This window comes from Desmodus rotundus, chromosome 3, assembly GCF_022682495.2.
Source record: "Desmodus rotundus isolate HL8 chromosome 3, HLdesRot8A.1, whole genome shotgun sequence".
In the NCBI taxonomy this organism is placed as follows: domain Eukaryota; kingdom Metazoa; phylum Chordata; class Mammalia; order Chiroptera; family Phyllostomidae; genus Desmodus; species Desmodus rotundus.
Window position 1 is genome coordinate 12,640,027 of NC_071389.1, and position 20,447 is coordinate 12,660,473.

At 52.4% G+C, this 20,447-nt stretch overlaps 1 protein-coding gene and 1 pseudogene across 5 annotated transcripts in view; both read left to right on the forward strand.

Annotated features, from left to right (window-relative positions):
• Positions 1-20,447, forward strand: part of ALPL (alkaline phosphatase, biomineralization associated) — a 57,626-nt gene that overhangs the window by 20,502 nt on the left and 16,677 nt on the right. For 2 of the 5 annotated variants that reach the window (XM_024554333.4, XM_045190622.3), the window contains exon 2: positions 17,985-18,159. In XM_024554333.4, coding sequence (XP_024410101.1) covers positions 18,099-18,159 — 61 coding nt within the window. In that variant the 5' untranslated portion in view covers positions 17,985-18,098. Of the gene's footprint in view, positions 1-8,723; positions 9,211-10,603; positions 10,754-12,087; positions 12,249-17,984; positions 18,160-20,447 lie in introns of those variants that run through there. The other 3 variants (XM_024554328.4, XM_024554329.4, XM_024554331.4) reach the window with 3 other exon arrangements.
• On the forward strand, positions 5,828-6,476 carry LOC139440824 (large ribosomal subunit protein uL11-like; annotated as a pseudogene).

Sequence of the window (20,447 nt, forward strand, 5' to 3'; positions counted from 1 at the left end):
TGGCTTAGGGAAGAGGGCACAGGAGCTGTGTGTGTCCATCTGCTCTCACTGCTGGTGTTAGGGCAGAGGGTGTGCGGCTGCCACCGCACCGCACCGTCAGCCGGGGCACAATGGCTTCAAAGGAGAACCTGCAAACTGAGTAGAGATACCAGTGCGGTATTAGAACTGACAGACCACGAATTTTATGTAAGCATCAGAAACACGCAAAAGAACTAAGGAAAGATATTGGCAACATAAAACAATAAGAATGTGTTTTTTTAAAAAAAACAAACAGGTGGAAATATTCAGTATGAAAAACCAGCCTCATCCTCTGTCCGCCCTGGCCCCAACCTTCGCACACACCTCAGAGCTCATAAAAGTTCTCATAAAAGAGACCTTCTGGCCTCTAGACCTTTGCATGGGCTGTTCCCTCTGCTTGGACCGCCTTTCCTCTACTTCTGCCGGAGAAATTCTTGTGCATCCTCAAGACTCCTTTCCTGATGGCCCCTGCTTGCTCTGATTCTTCAAGTAACTGGTTCTGCAACTTTGGACAGGTCACACCACCTCTCTGGACCCCAAGCTCCCGCTGGGGGAAAGAGAGAGAGTGCTGGGTAGGGCTAGATTATTCCGGGAGTCCCTGTTAGCTCTGGCAAGCGGATGGGTGGTTAAGAACAACGGTTCTGGAGCGGGACTGACCATGATCCCCTCCTGGGTCAGCACTTAATCACTGTGTTTCAATGAGCAGTTATTTCAGCTCATAAAGCCTCACCTTACTAGCCTAGCATAAGGGTAAGAGCTCCTACTTGGGAGCTGGACAGTTTGGGTTCATAATCCCTGCCACTTGCCTGCTGTGTGACTGTAGTCAAGTGACTTAACCTCTCTGTGCTCTTTTTCCTTCTGTAAAATTGGATAGCTACTAAAAGTGCCTACCTCAGAGTGTAGGAGCACAATGAATGCAGCTATTTCTCCGCTGATGGTGGTGGTGGTTCACCATTATCCAGACTTCTCCATTCAGTTCAACAAATTCTTGATGTTTGTCTGCTGGGCTCTGCTAAGTCTTCTTTCTATACGCTGTCTATTAAATTTTATCTTGTGACAGACATTCTTATTTGCCTTTTATCTTTGTAACAACCTTGCAAGATACGGATGACTAGTAGTGTTTTTATAAGGAACCCGCAGCCCCAGGCATAAGGTCACTTTCAAAGCTGCATGGCCAGGACTTAACCCATGACCACCTCCTCCACGGCCAAGGTCTTTCTACCACACTGCAGCAGTCAGAAAGATCGGACTGGGGTTTGGGGATTCCTGAACCAACTCCGATGGGAAGCTCAGCGAGAAGCTCCCTGCCCCCTCACAGGTGTACTCCGGCTGTCTGCCCGCCCTGTGCCATACCCAAGATGTCTTTTTAGGTTTCGGGCAAATGTAGGTTTAGTGATGGGCCAGAAGTTGATTGAAGAGTCAGCACAGGGGCGGGTTGACAATTAGGGACTCATATGACCTGGGAGAGAGGGCCAAAGGGACTCTGGGAGAGGGAAGAGGACTGGGAGGACACGGAGTCAGCAAAGAGGAGGATCGAGTTTCAGCAAGCCCAGAGCTGGAGCTGGAGAGGGAGGCCTGCGAAAGCAAGTGCAGGTCTTGCCAAGAGGCTGTTCCCGAGGGCGCACTGGGGCTGAGCCCCAGCCCTGCCATTACTCCTGTGGGTCAAGGCACAGGGCTTCACCTCTGAGAGCCTCAGGTTCCTCATGTGTCCAAGGACTCCTAGTGCTGTTTGGTACAGTTAGGAGAGAGGGCCTGTGGGAGGCGGGTGGCCCTGCTCTACCGCCTCGGTTCCACAGCTGGTTAGGTTGGCGTGCATGGGCTTGAGGTTTAATCCTGAAACTTCAGTTTCCCCATCTGTGATTGGGGAATCACATTTTCAGCTGCAGGGGATTATTGCAAGGCTACAGCGGGGTGATTTTTGGGTGAGATCGTCTCTGACCTATTTAAAACTGAAAATGGCCCCTCTCCACCCCATCCTCCCCCTGCCTTACTTTTCTCCATTAAACTTACCCCCACCTGGCATTCTGTTGATTTTCCTTTTTTTTCCTTGTAGTCTGCTCTCCCCACTGGCAGAAATTGAGCTGTTTTGCTCAGTACCCAGAACAGCCCCTGGCATACAGTAGATACTCAATAAACAGTGGTCAAACGAATGTCAGCTGAATAACAGAAAGGGAAGGCCCTAGTGCATGCGGGATGTCGAGTCAATGGCACCCAGATCTGAGAGATGGAGGGCAGAGGCACAAGAGAGGCCAGGACGGGTCGCTTGGGGTGCCAAGAGCTGCCTGTGAAAGCAACGGGGGCCTGCATTTCAGAGTAGTGCCCGGTCTCCCTCTGGCCACAGTCTAAAGAAGGTGAGCCCTGCAGGAGAGTAAGGCTGGATGGCCCTGGGCACAAGTGGGGCTTCTCAAGGAGCCAAGACCCTAGGGCAAATAGGAGTTCCATGATCCTTGGCTTTCCTCTTTTCTTTGGCTTTTTAAACCACTCTGACCGCCCCTAAGTGCAACAAGCTATCTCAGGGAAGGCAGGCCATCCCTGCCACCCCAAAGGCTAAGAGAAAAAGCGCTGGGTCTGGAGCCAGGTAGATGCGGGTACATGGCCCAGCCCTGCCTCTCTTTAACAGAGGGACCTTGGGCAAGTCCCTTCGCCTCTCTGAGCTCTGTTTCCTTCTCTGTGAAATGGGTGCAGAAGTATGTCCCTGTGTGCTGACTTCCCAGGGCTTTTCTGTAAAAACCAGTAAAAATGTGCATCATGACCAATTGTCACTAGGCTGAGTGCCTAGAAGGCAGAGCCCGCACCTGCAGCCCCGAGCGCAGGGCCAGGCACACAGTCGGCGCTTGGAACCTAGGGGCTCGAGTTGTTAAACTCAACTGACTGCAGCCTGTTGTGAGGGGAGGGGCCGAGTGCTACACCAAGTAGGGATGTTAGGCAAATCCCATACAAGGACCTCCTACACTTCTACACGTTTATAGACTCAAAGGAGAAAACCTAACTTGTATTCAGTTGGACTCATTTTACAATGCACTTGAAACTTACCCATCTTGAGCTTGTTTGCAAGATTTGTTCTTTGGTAGGAATGACTGGCTGAGTATGACATGATGCATTTGCTTACAAGGGCTGAGAATAACTGAATTGGAGGCCTGAGGTCAGACTCTGTGTTTCAAGTAACTGAAAGTCCAAGGCAAATCATAAGAGGAATTAATTAGCTCATGTAACTCTACTGTTCAGAGTAGGCTTCAGGTATGGCTGCACCAAGGGGCTCAAGCGATGCCACCAGAGACTGATTCTCTCTGCTTTTCTCTATTATCCTCCTGAGGGGTTGCTTCACCTCCAGGCTCCACACAATGCCCTCCCCATCACCCCACACCCTCACAACATAGCATCCATGTGGAGAAAGTCTTCCAGCCGGGAATTGCTGGGGCTGGGATTGGTTGCACCCAAACCACTGGCTGCAAGGGGAAGAGCCAATTCCCAAAGGAAACTTTGTCATATTCTGAGGAAGGAGGAATGGATTCTAAGTGGCCAAAACTTACAGCAAATCTCTACTACAGTCATTGGGGGAAGTGGTGGAAAGCCATAGAAATATCTGCTTAGCACATTACAGTGTGCAAAGTTCCTCCTCCTGACCCCCAGGAAGCCGATACTGGTGGCAGAATGGCGTTAGTAATCCCTGATTTACAGATGAGGACACAAACCTTGAGTATGCAGCCTCTCTGTGCAGAATTAGGACCCCAGAGGGGCTGGCCTGGGAGGTCGGGGACCAGCGTGACTGAAGCCCCTCCCTTTATGGAAGCAGTGCTTTGTCCATTTGTGAAAGGAGGCTGCAGTCACGTGAAAGCCCAGAAAGAGCAGGTCTGGGGAGGAGGGAGTAGCCTGACAGGACGGTCCCATGGCAGTGCCGGGCACACAGCCAATGGGAGTCCTGCAGCGCTCAGCGCCAGGGCCCCAGCACAAACGCGCGTGCACACACACACGCATGCACACACACTCGCGTTCACTGGTGGAGTGAGGTCACCTGCCACTCTGAGACAGGCCTCCTGTATCTGAGGTGGTTGGGACATCAGGTCTTCCATCTGGGTGGAAGTTGGCGTACCAGTAGATACAGAGCCAGGCAAGCCTGGCCTAGACCCTGGCTCTCCCACGCTGTTCCTGTGTGACCACCCACCTCCCTCCCCTTCCTGAGCTTTGTCTTTCTCTTCTGACCCTGAGCTGATGACTCCCACCTCACCGGGTTCTTGGAAAGCTGAACAAGGCTCCAGGCAACCCAGTAGGTGCTCCCTTAAGAGTTTCTCCCCTTCCCTTTTCAGAGTGTCCTGTTTATAGCTGTGCGTCCTTGGCCAAGTCACTTCTCTGAATAGTGGGGGCAATGATGGCACCTCCCACATAATGCCGGCGGAGGGTCAGACTAATGCGCGGAAAGCACGCAGACAGTGCCTGGCGCACTGCTGATCACTATTGCTGCTGGCTAACGTTCGCTGAGTGTTTAATGAATGCTAAACCCGGGGCCTTCATCTCATCGTTTGTTACTGAATTCTCATTCTTACAACAGCACAGTGACAGAGGCACTCACTGTGATTGTCCCCACGGGCGCACAAGAAAGCTCAGGCCCAGAAAGGCAAAGCAACATGCCCAAGGTGAAGAAGCCAGTAAGCAAGGGGGGGTCTCTGCCCAGTTGTGTGCCCTTGGCTTCTTGTCTGGGGATCGGGACAGAGCGCTTGCCCTACTACCTTCCAGGGTCACTGAGAAGGTCAAACGCGGTAGCGGCCAGGAGCCTCTGCCAGCTAGAAGGCTCCCTGGCAATGTGAGGAACATGGTATCCGTGGGCCCAGCCTCAGCGTGCACTATCTTGGGGAACATCAGCGTACTCCCTGCTCTGATGCATGCTGGGCATTCTCAAGCACCCTGCACACGCTACCCAGGGATGCTGCTTGTGCTGGCCACCACCCAGGAAGTTACAAGTTCATGGCCCATTTCCCCACGATCCAGAGCTGCCTCAACCTCCTCTTCCAGGGCCTGTGTGGGGCCCATCTGTGGAATGGAGGTTCCCTCTCCCAGGGGAGGGCTGCCAGGGTGTGTGGGGTGTTGGGGGCCGGAAGCAGGGACAGCTATGGTGGTCCGATGTCCTGCACCAGGACCAGCTGAGGTAGGGGGTTTCGGGGAGGAGGGCTGTGTCCAGCGTCACTGGTCTGGCCGCAAGTGGAGCCAGGTCTTGAGCCTAAGGTCCTCCCCTCCCCCTACTGTGGGTCCCAGGCGGCTACTGATGCAGGGCAGGCCACAGGTGCAGGGCAGTCCACAGGCGCGGTGCGCAGCTAGGGCACTTGGACCCAGTCACTCATAGAGGTGACTCTAGGCCACTCTCGCACTGGCTGGCCTTGGGCAAGTCACCTCACCTCGCTTTTCTGTAAAGCAGGGGTTTGGGAGAAGCCCTCCCTCCGGGGGCTGTGACGCACGCACTCTGAAACGGCATTGGGGAAGAGTGTGCGGTGAGTTTGAGTCAAGTGGCGGCAGCAGGTAATCCATCTACAATCCCAAAATGCACACACCACGGAGTGAACGGGCGTGGTTTGCTCCAGTCTTGCCTGCTGCTCTAGGGCCTTCCACTTCTGCTCTGGCAAAGAAACACCCACAACCAAAGTTCGCGTCTGGCGTAGTGACGTCCTGGCTGTGCCACCTTGGGTAAGCTACTTAACCTCTTTGTGCCTCTGATTTTATAAAATGGGGACAGTGTTGCCTACTTCATAAATCGTTGTGAGATTAAGTGAGTTAATGTTGGTAAAGCGTTTAGAACAATGCCTGGCACATAGTTAGGGCTATGAAAAGGTTCCCTATTATTAAGAGTACAGCTTTCTGCTTTTGGCTCGGAGGGGGCAAAGGTGCACTTTTCGGTTGCCCTGAATTCAAGTTCATCCACACCAGCCGCCTCCACCATGCACTGAAGTTTGACCCCAATGGGTTCGAATTCGTGTACCTGAGTTGCACTGGCGGGGAAGTCGGTGCCCCGTCTGCCCTGGCCCCCTAGACCGGCCCTCTGGGCCTGTCTCCAAAAAATGCCAGTGATTTCATCGCCAAAGGCACTGGTGATTGAAAGGGTCTGAGGATCCCAGTGAAACTGGCCATTGGGAACAGAGAGCCCCAAACTGAGGCCACGCCTTCTGCCCCTGCCCTGATGGTCTGAGCCCTCACAGAACCACCATGGGGCAGAAGGAAGGAAAAAACATTATGCACAGTGGAAATATCACTTCTGATGAGATTGTCAACATCGCCCAACAGAGGCAGCACCGATCTTTAGCTAGAGAACTCTCTGAAAACATCAAAGGGATCCTGGGGACTGCCCAGTCTCTGGGCTGCGACCCTGATGGCCACCACCCTCATGATGTCACCGATGGCATCAGCAGGGTGCTGTGGGCTGCCCAGCTAGTGAGCAGCTGCAGAGGAAAATATGTCAATTAAAGGTCATTTGACAATCAAAAAAACAGTAAGTGAGATAAGGACTTTTCTAGAATAGTCATAGTCAATCATCATTAATGTCTAGGATCTCAGGACTCTGGCGTCCACGCTGCGCCTTGCAGACCACCTTGTGCTTCCAGTCAAAGCTCCTCAGATCCTTGGCCGGTTGATGGGAGACCTATCTCTCTCACTGATGTGCTGTGTGACCCTGGGGAGGTCGTGTACCCTCTCTGTGCCTTTTTGATTGTGGAGTGCGAGAGCAAGGATGGGAGAGCCACATCTGGTGCCAGAAGGGGTCCTGCTGCAGGCTGTTAAGTGAAGTACCAGAGTATGGGGGTGAGGGATGGCCAACATCTCAGGGAAACACAGTATATGCCCCCCAACCCCCATCCCACTCAGCTTCCAGGCTTGGCCCAGGGCAAGCTGGCCTGGGACAGAGCATCCCTCTCCGTGGGATGGTGGGAGCCTGTGTGCCCATAGAGCAGCCATCCCTGACACTCCTCTGCATGGGCACTCAGGCATGGTGTCCCTGGGCCCTGCCAGCTCCCTCCCCTGCCTTCCTGCGGCCAGCTCTCCTCCCACCATTGAATGTTGACTGGCTCCAGTCCTCTGCCCTCAGAGCCAGTTTGTGGCATCAGGGCTGTCCAGGTGCCCCAGGGAGCCCCAGAAAACCTTTGACTCAGGAACCCAGACCCTTAGGGCTTCTGGTCCCAGCTCTGCTGGGCAGCCTTGGGCAAGTGGCAGACCATCTGAGCTTCAACATCCTCACCTGTAAAATGGGCTGGCGATGAGGCGTGTGAAAGAGACGGGCATGCAAAGGGGCTGCTGTTGACCAGGCTGAGCTCAGGGAGCAAAGCCCGTCATGGTAAGTCCAGGCCTCCTCTCTGTCCTCTGTCACCAACTGTTGGCTCACGTCTTTCTCCCTGACCTTGAAATCCTGCACTGCCGCTGCCTCGCCTTCACACATCCGGCCTCCTATCGGGACTGTCCTTCCTCTCCGTTTATCTCAACCTTTCCAGCCTGGCTGTCTTCCCAACCTTGCCTTCCATGGAACTTTCTGGCCTGACCCTGACTGTTCTCTCTATCTCTCCTTCAGGAGGAACAGAAAACATCAGACTGCCTGGTGGGTTGTTCCTCCCACGCAAGTCTGTGGGGTACGTGAGAGACACAGAGAGACAGACGCACAGATCTGGTTCTCAGAAAACAAACAGCCCCTTTCACTGTAAGAGCTGGGACCTCTACCCCTTTAATCAAACACCCCCAACTAAATGGAGGTGCCCAGCAGGCAGGCGAACTTTTGGTTTCTAGTCTTAGATCTAGAAAGACCTCGCGGGCCTTCCAGGTGAGCAGGTCAGCTAATGGCTACCTGGCTGAGTGGACAGAGACGGGTCTGTCCATTCTCAGCTCCAATCCCTCATCTGCCCCACTTGCCCATCAGTCCGTCCTCCCCGCCCCATAATCATAGCTGCTGGCCAACACTCACTCAACACTAACCCTGTCCTGGCCTCAGCATTAAGCCTTTCCACGTATTAACTCTTGTCATCCTTATAACACCTTATGGCTTTTATGAGTCTCCCCCTTGGCAGGTGAGAAACCCCAGGGCAGAGGCATGGGATTACTGGCCCTGAACTACCCAGCTTGAGACAGGCAGAAACAGGATCTGAACCTGGAGCCCTGATGCCAGAGCTCACTCTGATGCTCCTGAGTGGCCTCTGCAGCCAATCCCCATTGACCTTGCTGCCCTTCCACCCACTTATGGGCATTTCCCACTGGGGCGGCAGTGTGCCAGGCGCTGTGGGCAAGGGGCTGCTGCCATCAGCAGAGCGAGATCCCTGTTGTCCAGGAGCTCACCGTGTGCTGAGGAGGCAACATGGAGACACTAAAAAATTCAACAAGGTCTTGAGCACCCACCCAGGGTTCTGGGAGCTTGGGGAGAAGCTGTGATTGCTTGCTAGGCTGGGTTGGGGCGGGGCCGTCCAATGGAACTGAGGTGGAGGTGAAGGGGTGGTGGTGAGACTTCATCGGGTGAACCACAGGGAACATTCTAGACCAGAGAACGCAATGTGCAGAGGTACTGAGTCTGGAGGTGCTCAGGGAACAGCTGGCATCTCATCAGAGCCCTAAGGACAAAATGGCTTGGGAGCAGGCAGGCTGCAGCCAAGCCTGGCTGGACACTCCCATATTTGTTCTGGGACGGGAGGCATTCAGCAGCTAGAGGCCGGAGTCATGCACCATGCCCAGCACCTGGCCCACCGCCCACTGGGAAGTCCCTCCTTGGGTCTGACCTACAGCCCACTCTGACCACCACACATTCCTTTCTGAGCTGTCCTTCACTCAGAGGCTGTTTCATGGCAGCTGTAAATGATTCTAACAGTGAATGGATCAAGCTCTGGCCAACCAGGCTTGCCAGAGGCCCTGGGCTTGGCTGAGAGAGAGAGAGAGAGTCCATATTCCCACTCACTGACCCTGCAGCTGAGACGTTCCCGGGCTGATCTTCAGCAGCGTGCTCTCCCTGGGCAGCTGCTGCAGCCTAATTTGGTCTTTCAAGGTCCCCCCCCAACCCCCATCCCATTCCCCTCGCCCACTGAGAGCACAAGGAGCACTCGGCACTTCTCTGCAGCCACAGCTACTTGGAACAGCCAAGAGGGCCCAGCTGACAGCCCAGAGGACTGGCTCCCAACTGGCCCAAAGCTGGTTCTGACTGTTCCCTGCGAGTGTCTATGGGGATTAGGAGCTGGGAGATCCAGGGTAAGTCTTTCCTCTTCTTGGGGCCTCAGTCTTCCCATCTGGGCAATGGGATAATCTCTAAGGCACAGTTTCTCAAGCAAAATGTGTGGGAAATTCTGACTGAATGGGTATGGGGTGAGGGGAACAGGAATTTATTTGTGGGGTTGTGTCTTTTTAATTTTTTTTAAAAAGATTTTATTTATTTGTTTTTAGAGAGAGGGGAAGGGAGGGAGAGAAATATTGGTCAGTTGTCTCGCTCACGCCCCCAGTGGGGGACCTGGCCCCAAGCCCAGGCATGTGTCTTGACCGGGAATCAAACCTGCAACCTTTCGGTTTCAGTTTGCAGGTTGAGGCCTAACCCACTGAGCCACACCAGTAGAGCTAATAGTCAAAAGTTTTTAACTTATATTAAACAAAACCTCCAGAGGGGAGAGGGCCACACAGATTTAGAAGTCATGCAACAAAGGAAAATGCACTAATTAGGGCTAATTTCTCTTCTTAAATTTGAATACAGTCACTCCCTTAAACTGAATCCTGCCCCCCGCCCCCCCAACACTCCCTTAACTCAATTCTTACTGGATGCTCACAACACCCAAGACACAGGTGGGGTGGGGTTAGTAGCCACTAGATAAGTTTTTACATGTAGTACATGTACTTTTAACTGCCTCCCAGGTCATTGTAAAGAATGCTTCCATCACCCCAGAAAGTTCTCTCATGCCCTTCCCAGTCCGTACCCCATCCAGGTAACCACTTGGGAATAAGACTTTGCCCGATCACCCCAAGTGATGTTTGTGGTCTGGTACCTTTGGGAAGTCCGCTCAGAGGAGCCTCCCTAGCTCAGACATTCCAGGATTGTGACCTCTGGGTTGGAGGCTCTTTAACGACAAATAACTACCCTTTCGACCCCACCAGGTACATCTGGGAAGCATAAGGCTGGCTGGGGGTGGAGCTTCAGAGGGTGTCCCAGGCCTGGGAGTTGGGTGGGGTGGGTGGGAGTGTCCCTGTGGTAGACAGAGCCTGGAACAGAGGTGACTTCTGAGTAGGTCCCTGTGCAGGCCTTGGCTCATCACCTTCCACCTGTGAGACCCTGGGTTACGTTCTCCACATGCCCCCAGCCTCCCTTCCCTCACCTGGGAAGAGGGACAGCTGTATGTTGCTCTCAGGGTGGTGAATGAGGATTAAAACAAGGTCAGCTAGGTCGTTCTCAGCGCACAGGTGCGCTCCTGCACGGGCCAAGGGCGCTCAGAGCTGCAGGGACGGGCGGACCCAGCATCGCACGGCTGGGAAGTGGTGGGGCTGGGGCCTGGGCCAGACTTGCTAGCTGTGTGACTCTTGACTGGATGACTTCGCTGACAAGCCCCAGTTTCTCCGTACATCAAATAAACCCCACCCAGCCTGCCTTTCACCACTAGAATGTTCTGAGGATCTGATGCAATTTGAGATAAGGGATTATTAAGAAAGAAAAATGTTTGATAGAGTAATGTGACTGGTTTTCCTGTTTTCATGGTGACTTCAGTGGCCTTTCTGGGGCAAGGAAGAAAGGATCGTCCTTGGCACCAAGAAGGTAAAAGCATCTCCCTCGATCTTGGGACCTGAGGGGCCCCAGGAGGCAGGAAGCGGGATCGGGGAGGCCTGGCCTTGCGGGCACGCCACTGGCTTTCCTTCGGGGCTGTGTGTGCGTCCGGCGGCTCCACCTCTCAGAGCCTCAGTTTCTGAGACTGGAAGTGGGGAGCCATGATCCACATCCCGACTTCTTGAGATGCTGTCAGAACCCAAGAGAGGATAGAATAGGGGCGGGGGGGCTTCAGGAGCAGAAGGTGGCAGCTCAGCCACATCCAGCCTGTGTGCCATCTCTCAGGTGACCACTGGCTTTGGGCCAACACCTGGTGACTTTGCTGAAGCCTCGCTGCTGCCCTGCAAGGCTGGTGTCATCCCAGTCCCCAGGCAATGCGGGTCGGGCTGGGGTCACAGCTGTGGAGGCCAGCAGATCTGGGCTCAAACTCTAGGTCCACTATCGCCCCTCTGAGCCTCTGTTTCCTTCATCTGTAAATGAGGGCAGTAGGACCTAGCTCCTATGGGGCCTGGCACACAGCTGGTGCTCAATAAGTTCCTTGGCCCTGGTTGAGTGGCTTGGTTGGTTGGAACATTGTCCTATAGACCTGAAGGTTGTGGGTTCGATTCCTAGTCAGGGCACACACCCAGGTTGCAGGTTCGATCCCTGGTCAGGGTGCATAGGAGAGGCAGCCAATCAGTGCTTCTCTCTCACATTGACCTCTCTCTCTCTCTGCACCGCCCCCCCCTTCCCCTTCTGTAAAAGCAATGAGAAAATGTCCTCAGGTGAGGATTAAAAAAAAATCAGGAGGGCAGTTCCCCGTATTCTGGACGTGGGCTCCCCGCTCTGGGTGGTTCAGCGCACACTCAGATCCCTGGCCTTATAAATGGGGTGCACAACTGCTACTGTTGCTGGGGAAGGACTGGCTGTGGCCTGGCCACGGGTTCCTTTCCTGCTGTTATTTTATCCCACAATGTGCTGGCACCATGCTGGTACACAGTAGGTGCTTTTTCTACCCTGGCCAGCCAGAAACGTCCGAGGGAACAGAGGCTGTGTCTGTCCTCTTCCCTCTGAGCCCCTAAGGCCTAGAACAGACCTGGGTAGGCAGCAGGTGCTCCGTAAATGTTTGAGAGTGAGGGTGAATAAACCAAGGTGAATGAACAAACATCCGGAGTGAAAGGATTAGGCTGGGGGAGGGGAGCTTTGTGGGCTAGTCCCCTCCCATTTCATCCCTCCTGGGCTAATGCCCAAAGATTAACTTGGGCACAGAGCCGGGTCAACCAGGTCACTGGCCACTGACCCAGGGCTTTGCAGTGAGAGTCCAAGGGTAGTGTGACCAGTGTGTACAGAGTGTGGAGGCCACTCCTAACAACCCTGTTCACCTCAAGATGGCCCTCCTGTCTCCCACCCTGGACATGGTCCTCACTGCGGTCGTCAGCGTCCTCTTCCTGGTGCTGGCCTTGGGCCTGCTGTGCTTCTTCACCTGCCGCCTGGCCAGGCCGCTCAGGTAGGGGAGTGCCCCGGCCCCGCTTCCTCTCCCGCCAGCCCCCGGCCAGAGCTCCTTTAGCTCTTGCGGGATAGGAAAGGGTGGGCATAGCTTCTCTTCCTGTCTGTGGTGGGGAAACTGAGGCCCGGAGAAGCTGGGTCAGACTGGGGTTGAATTGCACTTGGTGGGGTGCAAGCTTTGCTCAGTTTCCTGAACTGTAACATGGGGGATAGCAGCACTTGGGAGGCTTCAGTGAGATCACAGACGTGAACATGTAGCCCGGGGCTGGGTATAGGAGTGCCCAGGAAGCAGCAGTGATTTTTATCAGGTCTATTATTCTGTCACTTGTCCTGGGCCTTTGAGACCCAGCCCAGCTCCCAGGGCTCCCGTGTCTTCTGCCCTAGGATGCTGACTCAGGGCCAAGGCCCAGCCCCTCAGCTCTCTCCCTTGACTTGCCAAGTAGCAGGCCCTTGTGCCCGGCCTCAGCCAGAGCCGACAGGCGTCAGCACACTCGTCATGAGTAATCAGGGCACGTAGCTGGGAGCCTGGCAGGGACAGTCTGGCTGGGAGGTGGCGTGATGGGGTGGATGCACATTCGGGTGCTCCATTCTGAGCTGGTAGAGCATTGGCAGAGGGTGGTGGGTAGCCAGGGCCCCCCACCGCAGCCCCTGGCTGGGCCCCACGGAGCCCATCACCCAGGGCTGCCAGAGAGCAGGCTTGGAGTCTCTCCGTGGGGGTGGGAGCATGGGAGGCGGAGCCAGCAGGCAAGTCTGGCTTCTGAAGGGTTTCCTGGCTTCCCACCCCCTCTCCTTTCCAAGCAGAAGCAATGGGAGGAGGCACGTGTCAGTCTTCTGGACACGCCCCTCTCAATGTCACATCCTTGGAGCCAGAATTCAGAACATTTCAGCTGTTACCATGGGGCCATTCATTCAGTCAGTGTTACGGAGCCGCTTCAGTGTGCACGGGCTTGGAGAGGGGTAAAGTGGTCTTGACTGACACAAAGCGACTGTCCAGGAGAGAAGAGCGACCAACAAATAGGTGTAATCGTGCAGGGCTGGATGAGCCTTTGGACCTCCTGGGGCCACCCTCCGCTTTCGTCTTTGCTCACTGCTTGCTTGTTTTGGACCCTAGGTGCAGAGTTGAATAAGTCATATCTCTCAGGGCATGGTGTCCCCTCATGGGCTCAGTTCTTGCTGTATTTGTTCATCTTCCCCTTCATCCCTGCTCCCTGCTCCCCACGACCAATCACACCACTCCCCAAAGGTGCTCATGTTAATGTGTGTAACACATCCTTGAATTCGTATGTGTCCTCGTAAGTTATGCTGTTTTCTGCATGTGGGTGTGGCTTGCATAACTGCATTGTAGTTTTCGCATTCTTCTCTCAGTCCTGTGTTTAAGCTTCATCCATACTACTGTTGTGACTTCTGGTTTTAATACCATTGCCCCATAGATATTGCCGCTGCCACCTTTATTAGTTCATGCCCCTAGTTATGGACAGAGAGGGTGCCCCAAATCCTTATAAGCCAGCGGTCAGGGGGAATATGCCAAATGTTTCTCCAGAAGCATGATGGTTTCTGTAGGGTTTTGGTATAAAATCTTTGTTAATTAAAGGAATTCTTTTTGATTCCTGTTTTTCTGAGGGCTTTTCTCATATAGTTGTGTCTGTCCCCATTCCCTCTTCCTAGATGATCTCATCAAGTTTTATCAAGGCTTAAATATCACCTATATGCCCAGGTTTCCCAAGTGTATACCTTCGGCCAAGACCTCTCTCCCAAATGCTGGATGCATATATCTAGCGGTCCACTGATGTCTTTGCTTCACAAAGGCATCTCAGACTCAACATGTGCAAAACCACGTTCCCCATTTTCCCACCAAGTCTACTCCATCTCCCACCTCAAAACACCACCCCAAATGCTGAAAGACTGAATGCTTTTCTGCAAGATCAGGAACTAGTGAGCCCCAAGGTGAAATATGTTGGTGTAAATTTCATAGAACACACACAGGGTCTTTGTGCTGAAGACGACAAAAGATGAGAGACAGACTGTCCATGCGTGGGAGGCTGATGTTGCAAAGATGCAAGCCCTTTCCAAAATGGTCTACAGGGTTCATACAAGACCAAGCAAACGACAGTGATGGAGAACAGAGCTGGGGCGGCCAGGTTTAAGGAAGGGATGGGTCGGTGGGGTCGGGGGGAGGCTTCTGTGATGACAGTCAGACGGCCCAAGAGAGCTTTTTGGAGTGGTGGCACTGCCTGTGCCCTGATTGCTGTGGAGGTCTCGAATCTACACATGTGTGAAACCTCAGAATCTCTGTTCTGCACTGGGGAACCAAAGTGCCACCCTGGACGGTTCCCCAGTGACAGCCTGCTTGCTAAATCTGGAGCCAGCAGCTCTGTGGTCAGGTTACCTGCTACCTGCTTGTTTGTGATTCTGGGCAAATCACATTTCCTTTCGGAACCTTGGTTTCCACACCCACAAAGAGATCAAAAGTCTCGATCTGTGCACCGACCAGGTTATCAGTGAGAAATCGTGGTGAAAGGCTCTAAAAGCAGTGAACCGTGTGTGGCACACAGGCCTTTTCCATTTGTTTCCGTGTCCTTTATAGATTGTGGAAATAGGTTCCCAGAGAGCAGCGTTTTTTGTATGATGGGAGTGCGTGAAGTGTCCGTATCGTAAACAGACAGTGTATCGTGTTTTCAGCCTGAACACACCCGCCACCCAGGTCAGTCAACAGAACAGCCCCTCACAGCCCCCTGGGCCCTCTTCAGTTCCATACCCCAGTTCGGTCTTTATCTTGTCTTCTAACACCCGTGGTTGGTTTTTATACTTTGTACCGCGGGAATCACACTACACGTGCTCTTGGGTCTGCCGCCTTCACTCAGCCTCACCTTCGCAACATTCATCCGGTTGTTCGGGGGGTTGTCAATTACTCGTTCTCATTGTTGCGAGGATTTCCATCTTGTGAGCCCACGCCAGGTGTTTGTCATCCTGCTGAAGACGGACACAGTTTCAAGGTCACTAGGGACAGGGCTGATAGGAACATTCCTCTACATGTCTTTTAGTGAACTTGGGAATAAGGGGTCGAAGGGCATGTGTATGGTGTCAGCCCTGTGAGAAGCTGCCAGTTTTCCAACGTGGTTGTACCAAGCTACACCCCCACCCCCGGCAGCGAGGGGATGTCGGGGGTTCCACATCCTTGCCGACACTCAGACTTCTCTGCACACACAAAGGAAGGGTTTGGGGTGGTTCTCTCCTTCCTCCTGCCCTCCCCGCTTAGAACACTGGCTTTCACCGAGGTGGATATGTACTGTGCGAACACTGGGAACAAACGAGGCAAAGTCCCTGCGCTTGGAAGCTCCCGGTGTGGTGGGGGAGACAGATCAGGAAAGAATTACTACTTCCGAAACGGGGAGGCACACGCAAAAATTGAAATAACTGTGAAATTCAGAGGTAATAAATATATGGGCACAAGTGACCATTCTGGAGGCTTCCTGACTTCAGTTTTAAACTATTTTGAATAACATTTAAATTTTTTTAGAAATTATTTTTAGAGAGGGGGGAAAGAGGTCGAAAGAGGAGAGAATCATCGATGTGCAAGAGAAACATCGATTGCTTGCCTCTCACACACCCCCACCTGGGGACCTGGCTAGGAATCGAACTGGCCACCTTTCGGCCTTTCAGTTCACAGGCTGGCACTCAATCCAGTGAGCCACACCAGCCAGGACTGTTTTGAATAATATTTTAATGTATCGATATTGTACATCCATTTAATAACCTGTTCAGATTTACTCTAGAAACATTTGGAAACTAAGTAGAGTAAAACATTAGAAATCATCTGAGATGCCATCATGCAGAGCTAAGGGCTTGCTGTCAGCGGCAGGGTATTTCTTTTGCATTCCCTCCCTCCCCTCCCCCACTGCCAGGCTGGGTTTCTAAGGAGCCCGGTGATGAGGAAGGGGTGGGAAAGCACAGGACTATGCCATGGACGGTGTGTCTGGTGGAAGCGGGTGTTCTATGGGACGTGGTGCAGGGGGCCCTGGCCTCCGGCGTCCAGCGTGTATGGTTTTGAGGTTGAATCAAGGCCCCGTCTCCAGTGGTGGAGTGCTTTCTTATCTATCTCGACAGTGACAGCAGAGTGCTGTGCGTCCCTGCTGTTTCTCCTGCAAAAAGTAACATCAATGGAACAACCCCGCAGTGGGGTCGGAGCTGCCCTCCCTGAGGAGCTGCCTGCACTTGTTTCCCCTCAGACCTTTGGGGCATTAAAACTGGGCGAAATAACCTTTGGACCGGCCCTAAGTAGGCATTGCAGTCAGACAGCTGTTCGCAGAAATAACGGGGGGAAAATGACTATGACGTTTGACTGAAAACTAATGACCTTCTTTAGCGTCATCACCACCACGTTACTCTGCACCTGTAGAGAAATCCCTTCCTGAGTTTATCTGCATCCTTAAAAACCCCTTCCTTCCATGGTGTGATTATTCCCCTCCTCATAAATACCTGTTCCCTTCACCCCCTAATCAAAATGCTATTTGGGTTTCTGCCTGAATCAATGCTTCCCAGAATTGCAATTCTCTTTGGATCTCTTGAGACTTAAAATAGAACTTTTTTTAGGTTATCACAACAAATGGGATAATCATTTTTATCTTGGTTTTGGTGGAAATAATAACACTATTTCCTAGTAAACCTCTTGCCATTTAAAATTCTTCATCTTCCAATAACATCTGTACACAAGACTTAGCACATTTCTCAGCTGTCGGTGGGGTCATTCCTCGTGAACCTAACCAGATAATCACAGCTTAAAAACATCCTCATGCCATCAATACGTGCTCATTTTTAGGCAATTCGGATAATTCAAAACATAAAATAAAAAAAGCATCACCGGTGGACCGAATGAGTGAATGACCACGCAGTCCTACCACCCAGAGAAAGCCACAGTTAATATTTCGGTGTGTTTCCTTCCAGCCTTTTTTTTTTTTAATAACATTTTCAAAAAAAATTATAAAGATAACATCTCGATAACATCTCAACACAGAAGAAGATTTGGGAAATGCAGAAAATATCATCAGAGTCGTCTGTAGCATTACTGTCCCGAAATGCCTCCCCCCTTATCAGCCAATCTTTTCCTGTGTGTCTTTTCCTGTTGTTTTTATATCTGTCACCATCAATGATAAGCTCTGGGAGAGAAGGTAGCAAATGCAGGTGCCCCTCTAAGAGAGGGTGGACTCTTTTTTTCATTCTGAGAAAGGTGGTCTCAGATGCTCTCAGGACACAGGTAATTAAAAGCCCGGAGACTGATGTTCTAGAACGGTGCTTTTCAAGGTGTGGTCCAGGACCCAGCAGCAGGGGCATCACCTGGGAGCTTGTCGGCCATGCAGTCGGAATCTCTGGGCAAGGGTGGGATTTGGGGGGCAGAATGTGGTTTAACAAGCCCTCCAGGAGGTTCTGACGCGTGCCACACTTTGATGCCTGCTGCAGAAAGACCGGACTCTGGTGGGTTCAGATGGACTGAAAGTGGGGGTTCCCTCAGGAAATGGAGGAGCCACTCTGCAGCCCAGTACTCATTTAACATTCAACAGCTGTGTGATGAAGCTTCCTGAGCCGGGAACCACCTGGGCTTGTAACCCAGGCCCGGCCTGTAATAGGTGCTCAGCAACTACTCAGTGAATGAACCAACAAAGAAATTAAGTGGATGAACATAGGAACTCTGGAGCTGTGGCCTACATGTCTTCTAAAATTTTTTTTTTTTTTTCATTTCTAGGATCGGAACATCAGCTAACATCAGCTAACGGTCTGACCACTGCCAGCCCACTCCTCCCACCCACAGCGATTGTACCCCTGGGCCCCGGAGAGAGAGCGGGTCTCGGAGTACACCATGATCTCACTGTTATTAGTGCTGGCCATCGGCACCTGCCTCGCTTCCTCCTTAGTTCCAGGTGGGAGGGTGGGGCACGGGCGGAGGGCGGGGAAGAGCTGCTGCAGGGAGGGTGGGATGAGGGCTTTGTCTGTGCTCGGGGTCCTGGAACCATCCAAAGTATTTAAGAGCTGGAAACACTTGTTCAGAAGGGGAAACCTCACCTCGGCCACTGCCTGGGTTTGTGTCGCAGGTCACGCTTTCCCCCTTTGTATTTTCCTGTTCTTTTTAAAAAAATTTTTAAATTGTATTGATTTGAGAGGGAGAGAGAGAGGAAGGGAGAGAGCTATTTTCCTATTCTTTAATTGGGGTTTCTTTCTTTAAAGTTTATTTATTTATTTTTAGAGAGAGGGGAAGGGAGAGAGAAAGAGGGAGAGAAACAATGTGTGGTTGCCTCTCACCGCCCCCCCCCCCCCACTGGGGACCTGGGGACCTGGCCCACAACCCAGGCATGTGCCCTGACTGGGAATCAAACTAGTGACCCCTTGTTTCGCAGTCCGGTGCTCAATCCACTGGGCCACACCAGTCAGGGCTGGGGTTTCTCTTTTCTAGTCTCTCTGAGTATCTGAAATATAACTTATTCTATAAACTCTTCCAACTCCTGGTCTGCTAAGTCTCCTGTTGGTTTTGTCTGCTTCACTCATGGACTAGTACATTTCCTTGTCATTTGTAATTCTTGCTTGTGAACTCATCTTTAACAAGAGTTTGTTAGGTGTTTTGTTTTCGATTGGGGACTCTCATGGAAGTGTTTCTATAGTTCCCTATTATGTTTGATTTTTCAATGAATTCTAGATAAGTTTTTATGTTAATTTCTCCATGTGAGGTTCTTATACTCTGAACTCAGACCCCACTTAACCCTGGCTCCCATTTGGAGTTGAGTTCACATTTCTCAGACTGGCTTCCTGTCCCATCCCTTCCATAGCTTCAAGGCCAAATGCACCTGCCCATTCAAACAGCTTCGACCTACACCTGGATCTCATCTGACACCCCCAGGGTCCCTCAGCATCAGCTCCTGTGTACCTCTCTGCTTTTGAATTTCCTAATCGTTCTGGCTTCCTCCCCCACCCCAGCATTTCAGTATCTCCAGTCAGAAAGGGGAGCCCTCCTTGGCACAGTCCATTATGGGGCTGGAAGCTCCCTGCTTGCCCTCTTTGAGCCTTAATTTCTCCATCTGCTCAGCGGAGGTAATTTCTCCTTAGAGCTATTGTAGGAAGGACATGGGACAGCCCTAATGTCTGGCAGGGGCGGGGGGGCACAACTCTTAGGAAGATTAGGAAATTGGGCTACAGAGAAGAAGCCCTCCCAGGCCACACAGCGAGTCTGTGCCAGAGCTGGGAGTAGGACCTGGGCTGTGGGGTTCCCAGGCCATCGCTCCCTCTGCGATCCCACGATGCCTTTTGGTGTGGATCCGTGGGGACCCGGGTCACTCTGGGACTGAGTCCCAGCTTTTGCAGCACTCACAACCCACCTGGGTGACGAGTGAGTAAGCAGGTGGGTGAAAAGGGAAAGAATGAAAAAGTGACAAAATGAGAGATTTTCAAATATTCATCAATTCGGTCTTTTTGTAACCTGTTTCATTTTAGCCATTCTGATGTATGTGTTGTGGTAGTACATTGTGCCGTCTTCTTCCTCTCCTCCTCCTCCTCCTTTAAATATTTCGTACAACTCACACTAAAGACACAAATCTTATATATATATATAGCTTGATGAGTTGAAAGAACATTTCCAGTCATGGGACACCAAGGTCCTTTCCTGTGTCCTCCCCTACCAGCCCCCACCCCCGCCCCCAAGTCAAAGGAAGTGACTGGGCGTATTTCCGCCCCAAAGATGAGTTCGGCCCCTTCTGAACCACACTCGAACAAAGCGCAGAGCGTGCACCGTGTGGTGGCAGGCAGTCTTTACGGAGCGCTGTGGTGTGAGCATTTACGCGTGCCATTTAATGGTTTCCAAAACTGATGGCCCCCTGCTACTCGGTTGTCCAAAGCCCTTGAGGCTTAAATCAGTCCCCTGACAATGAAGTCAGTTTGACATCCACTGTACGGCTCTGAGGGACAAGTCCTGGGATGGCTCTGGTGGCAGTGACAAGGGCCCTGCAGGGAGCAAGCACAGCAGGGAACTTGGCAGACTGGTGATGGAACTTGGAACTTGAGTGGAGAAGGAGCAGCAGGGGCAGGGCAACGGGGGTGGGGGGAGGCAGGGGGTAGGTAGTCCGGGTGGGTAGAAGTTCACTGCAACCCAGATGGCACCCGAACGGCCACAGGAGGTCTTGGACCAAAGCCTGGGCACTGTGGTACATGCGGAGAGAGGCAG